The sequence below is a fragment of the Dreissena polymorpha genome, chromosome 16 (assembly GCF_020536995.1).
Source record: "Dreissena polymorpha isolate Duluth1 chromosome 16, UMN_Dpol_1.0, whole genome shotgun sequence".
NCBI lineage: Eukaryota > Metazoa > Mollusca > Bivalvia > Myida > Dreissenidae > Dreissena > Dreissena polymorpha.
Window position 1 is genome coordinate 5568521 of NC_068370.1, and position 14995 is coordinate 5583515.

At 38.3% G+C, this 14995-nt stretch overlaps 1 protein-coding gene across 1 annotated transcript in view; it reads right to left on the reverse strand.

Moving 5' to 3' along the window:
• Window positions 1-4426: 4426 nt before the first annotated feature.
• The window catches only part of LOC127862901 (intraflagellar transport protein 52 homolog), a 38051-nt gene continuing 27482 nt past the window's right edge, over window positions 4427-14995 (reverse strand). The window contains exons 10-13 of the mRNA XM_052402175.1: window positions 11847-11934; window positions 10025-10133; window positions 8567-8712; window positions 4427-5479 (exon numbers count right to left, since the gene is read on the reverse strand). Coding sequence (XP_052258135.1) covers window positions 5417-5479; window positions 8567-8712; window positions 10025-10133; window positions 11847-11934 — 406 coding nt within the window. The 3' untranslated portion in view covers window positions 4427-5416. The remainder of the gene's footprint in view (window positions 5480-8566; window positions 8713-10024; window positions 10134-11846; window positions 11935-14995) is intronic.

Here is a 14995-nt window from a genome sequence, read left to right on the forward strand (position 1 = left end):
TATCTAAGATTTACATATCACAAGTGTTTATTACTAAAGAAGACATTTAAAAGGAGAATGGATATGCCCATACATCGTTTTCGACTCCAACAATAACTGAGAAATAAAGATATACCGGTAAATTTAGAAGTTCTTGATTGTTCCGCTGTAAATAAGGTCACTTTTATGAAGCACTATGTCCAAATAATTTTGCATGAATGCTAAATCAGTAATTAAGCCACTGAAGGTTGTTGCATATATCATAGTAACGGTTTTTAGGTTTGCTCACTAGTTATGTCAATTAGTTTTCTGTAGCGTGCAATTCACGCATAAACAGTGTAACCCCTCTAAATCGGAACCCTCTTTACCATTAAAAAATCCGGTTTAAAAGAGATTTAAGTTATGTAGGAAAATATGCTATGAAATATTCATCAGTTTAATTACATAGCCCTTAGTATAGGGGCAAACGCACAATTACACAATTCTTTTGAGTGTGTTAATTATTACACACAGTGAAGATTGAATAAAACATTAACAATTCCAGTCAGTCTCTGACTCTCCCCAAAAATGCTTAACGAACATTTAACACGTTTCTCTCTATAACAACCACCGCTTAAGAATCCAGTCCCGGTTTGCCCATTAGGCAGAGTAGGCTACTCTCTATGGGCCCCGCGACTTTTAGGGGCCCTATGGGACCATGGCGAAATATTTGTTTAATATGATTTCTTTCTTGATAAATAGCTGAATACGTTATTATATAGACTAAAGTGATTGTTATCTAAAATTCGTATTAATATAATAATTATAATATCGTATTGGCATTACGGTATTATTATGGCTTTGCGCATTATTATGTAATTGTATACCTATTATGCTATAAAAAAATGGTTACATTTTATGTCTCGCCTGCCTTGGCACTGGTAGACTAGTTTGAACGTTTTAGTAGGAATTAGGTCAACTAGGGGCCGGGGGCGTGGGCCCCAAAAGATTCACTGCCTATGGGCTTCTACGGTGATATCCGGCACTAAAAGAACCGTATGTTGGTTATCAATAAATATGATCAGTATTAGGACTTCTATCGATCGTCATACATCACAAGCATAACTAGTCGCTTAAAATTGATGGATACTTGTTTAGCGTTTGTAAATTTTTCTCTTTAATCAACAAATCACACTTTTCCACTCTCTTACATTGCGGCTCATTACATTCACCTGTTATGATTCCAATATCAGAGGGTAGGGGATTTTTTTTCATGGCTCTTTGTCAACTTTCTCTCTCATTAAACATGATTTTATATATGTATTTGAATATATTGGGCTCCTGGGCCCATAAACTATCCAGGGTACGTTACTTCCACATGTGGTCTTGACCGGTATAGAGGATTACAATAACGTTTGTTATGACAAAAATTTGATTGAAATTATGACGAAGGGGGGGGGGGGGGGGGCGGAACAATACATCTGGTTTAGAGAAGTCTCCGGTTTAGAGAGGATCCGGGCTGGAGGGTTTCCACAGTGTGTATTATAATTTATAACGCGAACATCTTACTTTGTTTATACATGTAATATAGAAAGTTCTTTGTTGTTCATACTTTAAAGTGCCCAAGCAAGATCATTTTGCGCGGCACGAACAAATGAGTTTAACGAACGAATGACTTCTATACTTAGACGCAATGTCACGATTTTTGGCAACAACTGCCTGCGCTGACACAAACAAGGTTTCACATGCTTTAGGAATAATCATCACGCATACATGAGGACATTTGTGTGATTCATCAATCTCGATTGCTTCTTATCGGACGGGAAGCTCCATGACACGACTACATGTTTTGAACGTATTTAAAACTAACATGGCGTAGAATAATTTCATTCCCCATAGCCAAACTGTTGAAATGAATTAAAAGATATTTTGATCATCAAATTTTACATTCCCTTCGCTGCAGTACTTTGTATAAAGATCGACATTGTAAGCTCTGTGGAAAAGGAGTAAAATAGGAGCCAATAAGATATGAGTCATGTTCTGAGAAAACTGGGCATAATGCATGTGCGTAAAGTGTCGTCATCACAGGCTAATTAGGGACGACACTTTCCGCTTTTATGGTATTTTTCGTTTAAAGGAAGTCTCTCCTACACGAAAATCCAGTTTAGGCGGAAAGTGTCGTCACTGATTAGCCTGTGCGGACTACACAGGCTAATCTGGGACGACACTTAACGCACATGCATTAAACCCAGTTTTCTCAGAACGCGTCTCATATGATGAATTCAATGTTTGACAGTTAACTACAACAGTCTAATCGCAGCGAAGCCAAGGTCTGTTCCAAGATGTATTCTATAAACATGGCAGACACATTATCGTTAATCTTGCTTATTCAACCATTCATTCTATTGGAATTCGTAACTTCTGTTTAATTGATACCGATTTATTTTATTAGTAAATATCATATCTATATCACATTATATATTACTGGGCTATGCAATGTGCCACTTTGTAACGTGCAATAGTTCGAATATTTACTCTATCCTACGGTTCTAGTAGGATGTTTTGTGACCATATGTGTAGTAGTTTTCTTATATCAAGTACACCAGGATGTCTTCCATATGGCCATCGCTCTAAGAAGACTTGTGGGGTACGGGTGAGCGCGATATACCGGTGACTCCCCGTACCAGAGACGACCGGGTGCATGTTAGTGTATTGTGATGCCACACTGCTCCCCGTACAAGACGACCGGGTGCATGTTAGTGCCAGGTGATGTTACACGGCTCCCCGTACCAGAGACGATCTTGTGCATGTTAGTGTCAGTTGATATTACACGGCTCCCCGTACCAGATACGACCGGGTAGATGATAGTGCCAGGTGATGTTACACGATTCCCCGTACCAGAGACGACCGGGTGCATGTTAGTGCCAGGTGATGTTAATCGGCTCCCCATACCAGAGACGGCTGGGTGCATGCTAGTGCCAGGTGATGTTACACGTCTCCCCGTACCAGAGACGACCGGGTACATGTTAGTGCAAGGTGATGTTACACGGTTCACCGTACCAGAGACGACCGGGTACATGTTAATGCCAGGTGATGTTACACGGCTCCCCGTACCAGAGACGACCGGGTGCATGTAAGCGTCAAGTGATGTTACACGGTGAGCCAGTCCACATTTCGTCGGTTTAACGTCTCATGCGAACATAAATTTCGTAGGTTACCGGTAAGCAGTGTTTAGAACCTGCGATAACTCAGTGCTGACACCACTAGACAACTGATTCGTTCATTAGACAAATCTCGCAACCTCTCTCGCGAATATCAAAGAAGGACAATGAGTCACGATACATGCTAAGTTTATTAATCTTTGGTTTCTCGGTGTCTCATGGCGGTGTATATTTTGTCTGAATACAATATCGGGAGAAATTTAATAAATCGTCGGTACTTATTGTCCGAAATCCACTTTAAAGGCCTAACACACGCTGCATACAAGTAGGTTCGTTGACAATTTACTTTCAACCGACAGCTACCTGACATTGGCAAACGGACCTCTTTACTAAGTTTCAACAAGGTCATGGACATAAATAAACACCCGTCTAAAAAAAGATCTCATGGGATGTGCCCAATGTTGTTGGCCAGTTGCCAGTATTAAAAATAAAACGTGCCTGGTGTGATTTGGTTGGTTATTGAAATTGGCTTCCAATTTATGTCAATATACATTTTCAGAACGTTTGGTGAAGATTCGATGAAAACTGTACACGTGAAAGCGAAACGGCATTTTTGCATGAGCTAAGGGCAATAATTTTGAAGGACCACCATACACATTTCTAGACGATGGGAGATTTGATGAAAATGTTCGACTAAAAGAGGGGAAATAGCAAATGTCGCATTTCTGTATAAATAAGGGGCAATTAATCCGAAGATGTCTGGTCTAAATTTGCGGTTTACGAGTATATAACGTGGGCTCCACTTTATTCAATGCACACCTCTAGAATAGTTGGCGAGGTAAATTTCGACTGAAGCGAATTGGTTGGATATCAAACTTGGCATCGATTTCATGAAAACAATCATTTTCAGGCACTTTGATGAAGATTAGATGCTAATTGTACGATAGAACAGAAAGTGTCTTGTCCTGAAAGCATAAGTCCTGTCATGAAAAGGGAGTAAGAACAAGGCACGTCTACTTTTTAGCAAGTGGAAAATGTGATCCGTCCTGAGTGAGTTATTGTTTAGCCAAAGGGGGGGGGGGGTGTAAATTTAAAACGAACTGAGCTTACCATCAAATGGATCAAATGTTACGGACCTTTTTCTGAGACCACATACCCTGTGATGACTTATGTGTAATTTGGTTGCATGAGGTCCCGAAGTGGGGATTCTCTTATACTAGAGGATCTTCGTATTCAAGCACACACAACCAAATCATATATGCTGTATGGCCTTTGTCCAGAAAGGCTTATAATAACACCCACAAAACTTGTTAAGGAATTAAATAATTTATTGAAAAGTGACAAATTCTACAGACATACAATTCTTAACAAAATTAAATAATTCATGCATATTTACATACCAACATAATTTATTCACAATTATCAAGAATATTGTTGAGATTATTTCATTTGTGGACAATGTGGAATAAATTTAAAGGCAATTTGTTTGTACAGATTTTGATCTTGTCTGCACCCATCAATTTTTAAATCATAACACGAAGACAACTTTATACAATTATGTTAGCACAAAGTAATGGGCATTGTAATTTAAAATGAATCCAAATTGATTCATTCATCATTTTAAAACTGTAAGCAAAAAAACAATAATATGATATAAAATGTAATAATTAGTCAATATAATTATAATCTAATGGTCGGTAAATTCTCTTCCACAATAACACTTCCATATACTTTCTATACACACTACACCAAATTCTTTTACTATAACAGTAATAACTTACAACAGTTTAACTTTTTATAGCTTATGTCGAAAATCAACGTGTTTGTAATGATTAATTTGTTGAAATATCAAACTTCCATGAAGAATTGAAGAGAAAATTTCTCAAAACATTAAATTCAAGACAATTAAAAGTACAAGATGAACAAGGGCCTGTACTCCCACTTTGAATACCCAGTATTGTTGGGTGCAATTGCAACACAAGAAAACCTGAAGACTGTGAACTGTTGCAAATATCATCGAGTTACTAAACATGCTTAAAAGAGAGAAAATGCTGGACAGATAAGTAAAATTAAAAATAATTACAGTTTCCTTCAAGTAATATTTTTTTCCTATTGTAACACAATTAATGCACAACGCAGTAAATTTTTTGCTGACAAATGATGAGAGAATAAAATATGTATCAGCACATAATGTATGAAATGTTTATATATCACATTCACGCTTGTTTTCAAGATCTGGCTCCCATGGTCTCCAGGTTTTGTGATTGTGTATCCTGGTTCCCTTCACTTGGTTTAGATCAGTACATGGCCTCCGCCCCACCCCCTCCGTTACCATACTGGGCCTGGTCAAAATCTCGCTCCTGTCAACACAATAGAAAGTCTTCATCAATAAGGTTTGTTTCAAAACTTCCCTTTAATAAAAATCACATGAAACAATAATCCTGATCTAATGAGCAGTCAAAAATGTGTGAAGACAAATAATGTGTTTAGTGATAAATAATAGAGCATATTCATAAAAAAAACAAACAATCCGTGCAAAAGACACACAATTCTTTAGGACAAGATATTGTGAAGCTTTTGAATTCTGTTAGACCTCAAAAATGGACCTGGACCTTGTCCATTTTTTCAATCATAATATAAAATAACTACTTTTTTTCAAGTTAATTACTGTCATTATCACATTGCAAATACATAAACAGTCAACATTAAGATTTATTTTTAAGATATGGATACAAGAGCTGTCCCCAGACAACACACTGACTATTCTTCCATTCTATGTTACAACAAACAGTCACCTAATAAAATCACCGAAAAGATATATTTAATGTTGAAAATCAATAGCAGTTATATAGTATATGTAAACTTTACGCTTTAAATTTATAAATTAAAACAAGTAATGTGACAATGCCAGGAAACTATACTAACACAATATAAAGCAAATTATTTCCGTCCCCATTCAAGCAAAATATTAAAAAGTACAGTCCACCCTCGTTATCTCAACATCGGATATCTCGATATTTTCGATATGTCGAAGTAAGCTCAATGTCCCAACTTTTTTCCTTCTTTATCTTTATAAATAAACATCGCATATGTCGATTTTCGTTATGTCGAATAATTAATACACAGCCTGCCAAAAGGCCAAAATACTAATTGTTTTTACAAACAATATTCCAAAATGCATTGAGTTATATTTTTACTAATAATCGATTGAACTTTGCATTTTAAACTACAAAATGTACATGTACAGTTCAGTATTCCGGAACGTGATTTACGCATGTTCAGATGGAAAACCCTCGTCTTGATTGGACGTCAATTGCATCATAACTTTAAATAGCAACATTACCGGATGTCTTCTTGACAGTTTAGAAATATTATAACCGCATGCAATTATGTTATATTTAAAACGTCATTTTAAGCATTTAAATAGCAAAATTAATCGTGCCTCGTAAAAACGCGTATATATCAGGTAGAGAATATCATTCCACACGGTGACGGCTTTAGTTAGACATCTTAGCTCAGCCTGGAATTTAGATGTTAAAAACAAGGTAAATTTTCGTCTCATATTTCTTTGAAAACGCCTAATCGAATATCTCGAACTCTCGTTATCTCGATATTTTTTCTTGTTCCCGCCGACTTCGAGATAAAAAGAGTGGACTGTATTGAGCAAAAACATTTTGTTTCCTTTTTTTGTACCTATGACCTTGATCAAACTAGGATCAAATGCTTTTCTACCCTAGGTGTGCATGAAAGCTACCCATTAACAAAATTAAAGCACAATACTTCCATCCAAACTTTAGTTATTGAGTGGAAACTCCTTTTCTGTTTGAAGTAACAGTGACCTTGATCCCACTGGCCCCGAATGCAATCCCTTACAAGAACAACCTATTATCGTCCTACACAAACAATTTCCACATAATATCTATTATCCTATTTGAAGTAATTGAGTACAATCTTATAATGCATGAGTGAAAGTGCAGACTTTTAAAAATACTGAAATCTGGTCAAATACTGATGATATAACAGTTTTCACTATAGTTTATTAAGGACAAAAATTATGCAAAATACTGAAATCAGTATTAATACTGAAAACTTTCACCCATGATAATGTCTTTTTATCAACAGTGACCTTGACCTTCACTCAACTGTCCTTAATGCTACACCATGCTTATTCTGCATGCCAGCAACAGATAGTTGGACGCAACATTTTGTAAATATAAACAGTATAATAAGGGACATAATTCTGGCGAACTGCCTGTATGAGTTATAGCCATTGGTCTTTGACATCATGATGCTCCCAAAGACATGTGGGAAGGTTCAATTGAATAACTGCAAAATTTAAAATGAATTTAAATCTGACTTTTCTCAGTGCAAAAAGTAGCATAATCATGCTTGAAGACTGGCCAAAATTATAGGTCTACGTTCTTAAAGATCATGATCACCTATATAGTATTTCATTTCAATATACATGTATCATGTAAATAAAGAGAAATGGAGTAGTTGCAGGCAAACATTCATACACATTTTTTAAGTACAAAAAGGAGCATATTTGATAAATTCCAGGTAATGTTATGGAACCTGGTCAGTGACCTTACACAATGACCCCACATACCTATGCGAAGGCACAATATAATACTTGCAGTAGAAACAGAAATATTGCCTGTTTAATTTAATAAGAGATTTATGTGGACGCCGATGCTGACATTTTATTAAATGATAATCGCAAAAGAAACAATATAGCCTATGGCATATGCCTTTAAAATCTTTTCTAAAGAAGTAACTTTTGATTGGGCAAATGTTTTTTCCCAGCATTTTTATATTTGTTTAAAGTATTGAAACCAATTCACGTCACATCATTATAGCGACCAAAAAAGCCTTGCTTAATTTTCTGTGACAAGTTGATAGCAAGTATGCTTGACTGGTTGGTTATGACCCATTCTATTTTATTGTAATTGGCTGTATTTAAAGAAAGTAAATGGAAACAGTCAATATTTCTCACAGATATGCAGTTTTGTTTTCATTTCCTACCACAACACATACATGTGTAGGTTTTCTCATCAAATTTTAACCAGGCACAAGGACTGCTGATTTAGAAATTATACCTCATCCATTTTTATTTGAAATGTCTGAGGTCCTGCTCTTTTGCATGGGCTGCATAATGTTGAGGCAGCGAAGATGAAATAATAGAGCCTTGGTCATGGAAAATGGGGTTGAATGCATGAACCTTAAATGTCATCCCAGATTAGCCTGTGCAGTCTGCACAGGCTAATTAGAGACGACACTTTCCGCATTTTATGGTATTTTTTCTTTAAAGCACATCTCTTCTTAGTGAAAATCAAGTTTAGGTGGAAAGTGTTGTCCCTGATAGGCCTGTGTGGACGGCACTTGATGCTCATGCATTAGGCCCAGTTTTCCAAGACAGCGTCTCATACAATCAAGATGACAGGTACCTGATTTAACTTCTTGAATTCCACCACTTGTGTGAAGATGTATTCGAGGATGTGTTTAGCGTCCCTCTTGTCTTGGGCAAGGTTGGTTGTAACCCCCAGGATGTCACCACATTCTCGTACATAGTACTCCAGGTCATCATCAGAACCTGCAGGGCAAGAGGGTAGAAACATAGATCAGAATGTAGAAACATGGGTCAGAGTGTAGAAACATGGGTCAGAGTGTAGAAACATGGGTCAGAATGTTGAAACATGGGTCAGAGTGTAGAAACATGGGTCAGAATGTAGAAACATGGGTCAGAGTGTAGAAACATGGGTCAGAATGTTGAAACATGGGTCAGAGTGTAGAAACATGGGTCAGAATGTTGAAACATGGGTCAGAATGTTGAAACATGGGTCAGAATGTAGAAACATGGGTCAGAATGTAGAAACATGGGTCAGAGTGTTGAAACATGGTCAGAATGTTGAAACATGGGTCAGAGTGTAGAAACATGGGTCAGAGTGTAGAAACATGGGTCAGAGTGTAGAAACATGGGTCAGAGTGTAGAAACATGGGTCAGAGTGTAGAAACATGGGTCAGAATGTTGAAACATGGGTCAGAGTGTAGAAACATGGGTCAGAATGTAGAAACATGGGTCAGAGTGTAGAAACATGGGTCAGAATGTTGAAACATGGGTCAGAGTGTAGAAACATGGGTCAGAATGTTGAAACATGGGTCAGAATGTTGAAACATGGGTCAGAGTGTAGAAACATGGGTCAGAGTGTAGAAACATGGGTGAGGGTGTAGAAACATGGGTCAGAATATTGAAACATGGGTCAGAGTGTGGAAACATGGGTCAGAATGTTGAAACATAAGTTAGAGTGTAGAAATATGGGTCTGAGGTATGCGACCAAGGGCAGATGAAATAATTCAATGTCTGATTACCATGCAAGTTATGTTTAATCAAATCTTGGACCTTTGGAATAGTAGTTTATGACTCTACAAGCTGAGCTTATGAGGTTAGGAAATATTAGGAAATATTTGTAAGGTTCCACAGGGTAAGAGTTTAGGATATAAACATGATAATGGAACGCTAAACAAAGAAAGTCTGTGAGGAGAAATGGTGTGTTTGCTTTTCATTCCCTGTGATTAATGGCCAACAAGCTTCTTCTTTTTGAGACACCATCTTTCCTCGATGCCAACATATTAGCTAAGTGCTTTGCATGAAAGCCTTAAACCATATTAGCTGTTTGGTGGGCAACTGTCCATCAGAACAAGCAACGTCAAAGACTTGAGCCTTTAACTATTTAACCAAATGCAGGGGTTGTTAGGTTCATGAAGAGAATTTTCCCTAATTATTTTTTTTATTTTACATATTTTTTGTGACATTACAATGATCATGATTTAACAATTGTGAGCTTATTTTGATAATGATTTTACACACTGTCTTACATGTACATGGATCAACATTGTGACCTTACATTTGTTGGTTTGCTGTGCAAGGCGCACTTTCTCTGATGAGAACTGCTCGTCCAGGTCAAACAGGTCCAGACAAGGGGCAGGCAACTCTCGGAACTGGGGAGGAAACACCTGCAATACAAAGCACATACAAAATAAGCCAAATTTTCGGAAAACTGGTCTCAATGCATGTGCGTAAAGTGTCATCCCAGAATAGCCTGTGAAGTTTGCACGGGCTTAGCAGGGACGACAGTTTCCGCTTTTGTTGATTCTTTTGTTTAAAGGTAGTCTCTTCCAAAAACTCCAGTTTAGACAGAAAGGGAAAGTGCAGTCCCTGATTAGCCTGTTTAGACAGAAAGGGAAAGTGCTGTCCCTGATTAGCCTGTTTAGACAGAAAGGGAAAGTGCAGTCCCTGATTAGCCTGTTTAGACAGAAAGGGAAAGTGCTGTCCCTGATTAGCCTGTTTAGACAGAAAGGGAAAGTGCTGTCCCTGATTAGCCTGTTTAGACAGAAAGGGAAAGTGCTGTCCCTGATTAGCCTGTTTAGACAGAAAGGGAAAGTGCAGTCCCTGATTAGCCTGTTTAGACAGAAAGGGAAAGTGCTGTCCCTGATTAGCCTGTTTAGACAGAAAGGGAAAGAGCAGTCCCTGATTAGCCTGTTTAGACAGAAAGGGAAAGTGCTGTCCCTGATTAGCCTGTTTAGACAGAAAGGGAAAGTGCTGTCCCTGATTAGCCAGTTTAGACAGAAAGGGAAAGTGCTGTCCCTGATTAGCCAGTTTAGACAGAAAGGGAAAGTGTCGTCCCTGATTAGCCTGTTTAGACAGAAAGGGAAAGTGCTGTCCCTGATTAGCCTGTTTAGACAGAAAGGGAAAGTGCTGTCCCTGATTAGCCTGTTTAGACAGAAAGGGAAAGTGCTGTCCCTGATTAGCCTGTTCAGACAGAAAGGGAAAGTGATGTCCCTGATTAGCCTGTTCAGACAGAAAGGGAAAGTGCTGTCCCTGATTAGCCTGTTTAGACAGAAAGGGAAAGTGCTGTCCCTGATTAGCCTGTTTAGACAGAAAGGGAAAGTGCTGTCCCTGATTAGCCTGTTTAGACAGAAAGGGAAAGTGCTGTCCCTGATTAGCCTGTTTAGACAGAAAGGGAAAGTGCTGTCCCTGATTAGCCTGTTCAGACAGAAAGGGAAAGTGCTGTCCCTGATTAGCCTGTTTAGACAGAAAGGGAAAGTGCTGTCCCTGATTAGCCTGTTCAGACAGCATGGGCTAATCTGGGAAGACACTTCGTGCAGATACATTAAGCTCAGTTTTTACAGAACAAGGCTCAAATCATGGTTTGCTGTTAAGATGCAGATGTTTAAAATAAAATGGGTACACCCAGTCATCAAAATTAGCAGTTTGACCAAACATGCCAGAATTTTTATATTACTTAGATGAGGAAATTATAACAAGCCTTTCTGTATTGAACTGAGAATCTGAGGCTTGTGCCAATATCAGTTACTGTTAACCAACAGATTTCTTAACCCACAATTATACCATAATTTAAAGTATTTTTTACAGAAACTAGTGGGTAAAGCCTGATATGCAAGCTTATTGTGCTATATGAAGTGGGTAGCATATTTTCACTTCGTTTTGATTTATATGCATGCTACTAATTGCATGAAAGCTTCAGTGCAAATGCAATTAAACCAGGCCTATGAATACAAAGCAGTATTTCATGTGTATAGATACAAAGTAGTACTTAACATGCATAGATCCCGATATATAAGTGTTTCACATGTATGATAAACAGGCTTATTTCAAATGTATAGATATATATTTAACATGTAGATACAGACAAGTATTTCACTTACAGCTGGGTTTAAGGGAGGCAGGGGTGTCTCGAACTGTGGAGTGATCAAGGTAAGAGGCTCATGTTTGGTATTCAACTGCTCGTACGCTCTGGAAAACACGAACCACCAATACATCAATAAAGTGTATATATTATAAATACAAATACACAGTTGTATGCAGTGTTAAACTAGTAACTATACACTTTCACCAAGGAGACTTACTGTAAATACAGAAAACAACAAAACAACAGAAATTAAGAAATAGCATATTCACAGTGTATTATTCTTACAGAAAACACACACATAAGATAAAATCATGTTGCCAATAGTTTTTCACAAATTTATGTCAAAGCCTGTTAGAAAGGAAATATGCTGCTTCAAAGTGTGTGTGTATTTTGTAGTTTATAAGGTCCTTCCATGCCTGAGGTGGAATTATTTGAGGACCCATAATGCTTCAAAGTATAAAAACATTCTATTATATTTATTACGTATATATATTACATACCTATTGTTTATCTGTCACCACGTAGAGTTTTCAACACTCAAATATGAAAAACCTATTGAGATTCAAGCATTTCCCGTTTCCATATCACACTTGTGGCAGGACTAGTTTCCTTGGTTAATATAAATGTCCAGACTAATAAAGTAATGATCATTTTGGCTCAACACAGGAAGTGATGGAAACATCATATATTGACATAACATTGTTTGACAAAAGTTATTTGACATAAAATCATTTGTGCTTTGTTTTGGTATTAAAAAAGTAACAGAAACAGTCATGCAATACAACTTCACACAACCTATGTACATTTTCCTAAAATAACTGCCTTAAATTCCCAGTTTAATGTCTCAATTTTTTTGGTAAATAACTCAAATTTTAAAAAATCCAGCTGTATCAGTTAAACCATTGTAAGATTTAAATTGAAAACACTTTTTACATATATATTATACAGTATTTGTTTTAGCTAACCAGCAACACAAATTTCCCATTTTTATTCAACCTGTTTTTTTTTCAGTCCAAAGGGCCACTACCCCATCACCAGAATGGGAAAAAACACACACTATATCTCAGAACACCATAGTAACATAATATTCTATTTATTATGAATTACTTTACATTTTGGATAAATAATCAATTTTTTTAACAAGACCACAGTGAAATGTATGTAAAACTAACACAATAATCAGTGAAGCTTCAATACCTTGCAGAATACATGTTGTACCATCTACACATTCAACTACAAAATTTTGAGAGAAATCCATAGTTAAAGAGAAGTTAAAACAAAAGCTTCAAGACATATGAATGGATGAGCAGACACATAAAATGCTTAATTTTTAATTTTAGCCTTGTTCTGGGAAAATTGGCTTCATGCATGTGAGTAAAGTGGATTAGCCTGTCCAGTCTGCACAGTCTCATGAGAGTAAAGTGGATTAGCCTGTCAAGTCTGCACAGTCTCATGAGAGTAAAGTGGATTAGCCTGTCCAGTCTGCACAGTCTCATGAGTGTTAAGTGGATTAGCCTGTCCAGTCTGCACAGTCTCATGAGTGTAAAGTGGATTAGCCTGTCCAGTCTGCACAGTCTCATGAGTGTAAAGTGGATTAGCCTGTCCAGTCTGCACAGTCTCATGAGTGTAAAGTGGATTAGCCTGTCCAGTCTGCACAGTCTCATGAGAGTAAAGTGGATTAGCCTGTCCAGTCTGCACAGTCTCATGAGAGTAAAGTGGATTAGCCTGTCCAGTCTGCACAGTCTCATGAGTGTAAAGTGGATTAGCCTGTCAAGTCTGCACAGTCTCATGAGTGTAAAGTGGATTAGCCTGTCCAGTCTGCACAGCCTCATGAGAGTAAAGTGGATTAGCCTGTCAAGTCTGCACAGTCTCATGAGAGTAAAGTGGATTAGCCTGTCCAGTCTGCACAGTCTCATGAGTGTAAAGTGGATTAGCCTGTCCAGTCTGCACAGTCTCATGAGTGTAAAGTGGATTAGCCTGTCCAGTCTGCACAGTCTCATGAGTGTAAAGTGGATTAGCCTGTCCAGTCTGCACAGTCTCATGAGAGTAAAGTGGATTAGCCTGTCCAGTCTGCACAGTCTCATGAGAGTAAAGTGGATTAGCCTGTCCAGTCTGCACAGTCTCATGAGTGTAAAGTGGATTAGCCTGTCCAGTCTGCACAGTTTCATGAGTGTAAAGTGGATTAGCCTGTCAAGTCTGCACAGTCTCATGAGAGTAAAGTGGATTAGCCTGTCCAGTCTGCACAGTCTCATGAGTGTAAAGTGGATAAGCCTGTCCAGTCTGCACAGTCTCATGAGAGTAAAGTGGATTAGCCTGTCCAGTCTGCACAGTCTCATGAGAGTAAAGTGGATTAGCCTGTCAAGTCTGCACAGTCTCATGAGAGTAAAGTGGATTAGCCTGTCCAGTCTGCACAGTCTCATGAGTGTAAAGTGGATTAGCCTGTCCAGTCTGCACAGTCTCATGAGTGTAAAGTGGATTAGCCTGTCCAGTCTGCACAGTCTCATGAGTGTAAAGTGGATTAGCCTGTCCAGTCTGCACAGTCTCATGAGTGTAAAGTGGATTAGCCTGTCCAGTCTGCACAGTCTCATGAGAGTAAAGTGGATTAGCCTGTCCAGTCTGCACAGTCTCATGAGAGTAAAGTGGATTAGCCTGTCCAGTCTGCACAGTCTCATGAGTGTAAAGTGGATTAGCCTGTCAAGTCTGCACAGTCTCATGAGTGTAAAGTGGATTAGCCTGTCCAGTCTGCACAGCCTCATGAGAGTAAAGTGGATTAGCCTGTCAAGTCTGCACAGTCTCATGAGAGTAAAGTGGATTAGCCTGTCCAGTCTGCACAGTCTCATGAGTGTAAAGTGGATTAGCCTGTCCAGTCTGCACAGTCTCATGAGTGTAAAGTGGATTAGCCTGTCCAGTCTGCACAGTCTCATGAGTGTAAAGTGGATTAGCCTGTCCAGTCTGCACAGTCTCATGAGAGTAAAGTGGATTAGCCTGTCCAGTCTGCACAGTCTCATGAGAGTAAAGTGGATTAGCCTGTCCAGTCTGCACAGTCTCATGAGTGTAAAGTGGATTAGCCTGTCCAGTCTGCACAGTCTCATGAGTGTAAAGTGGATTAGCCTGTCAAGTCTGCACAGTCCCATGAGAGTAAAGTGGATTAGCCTGTCCAGTCTG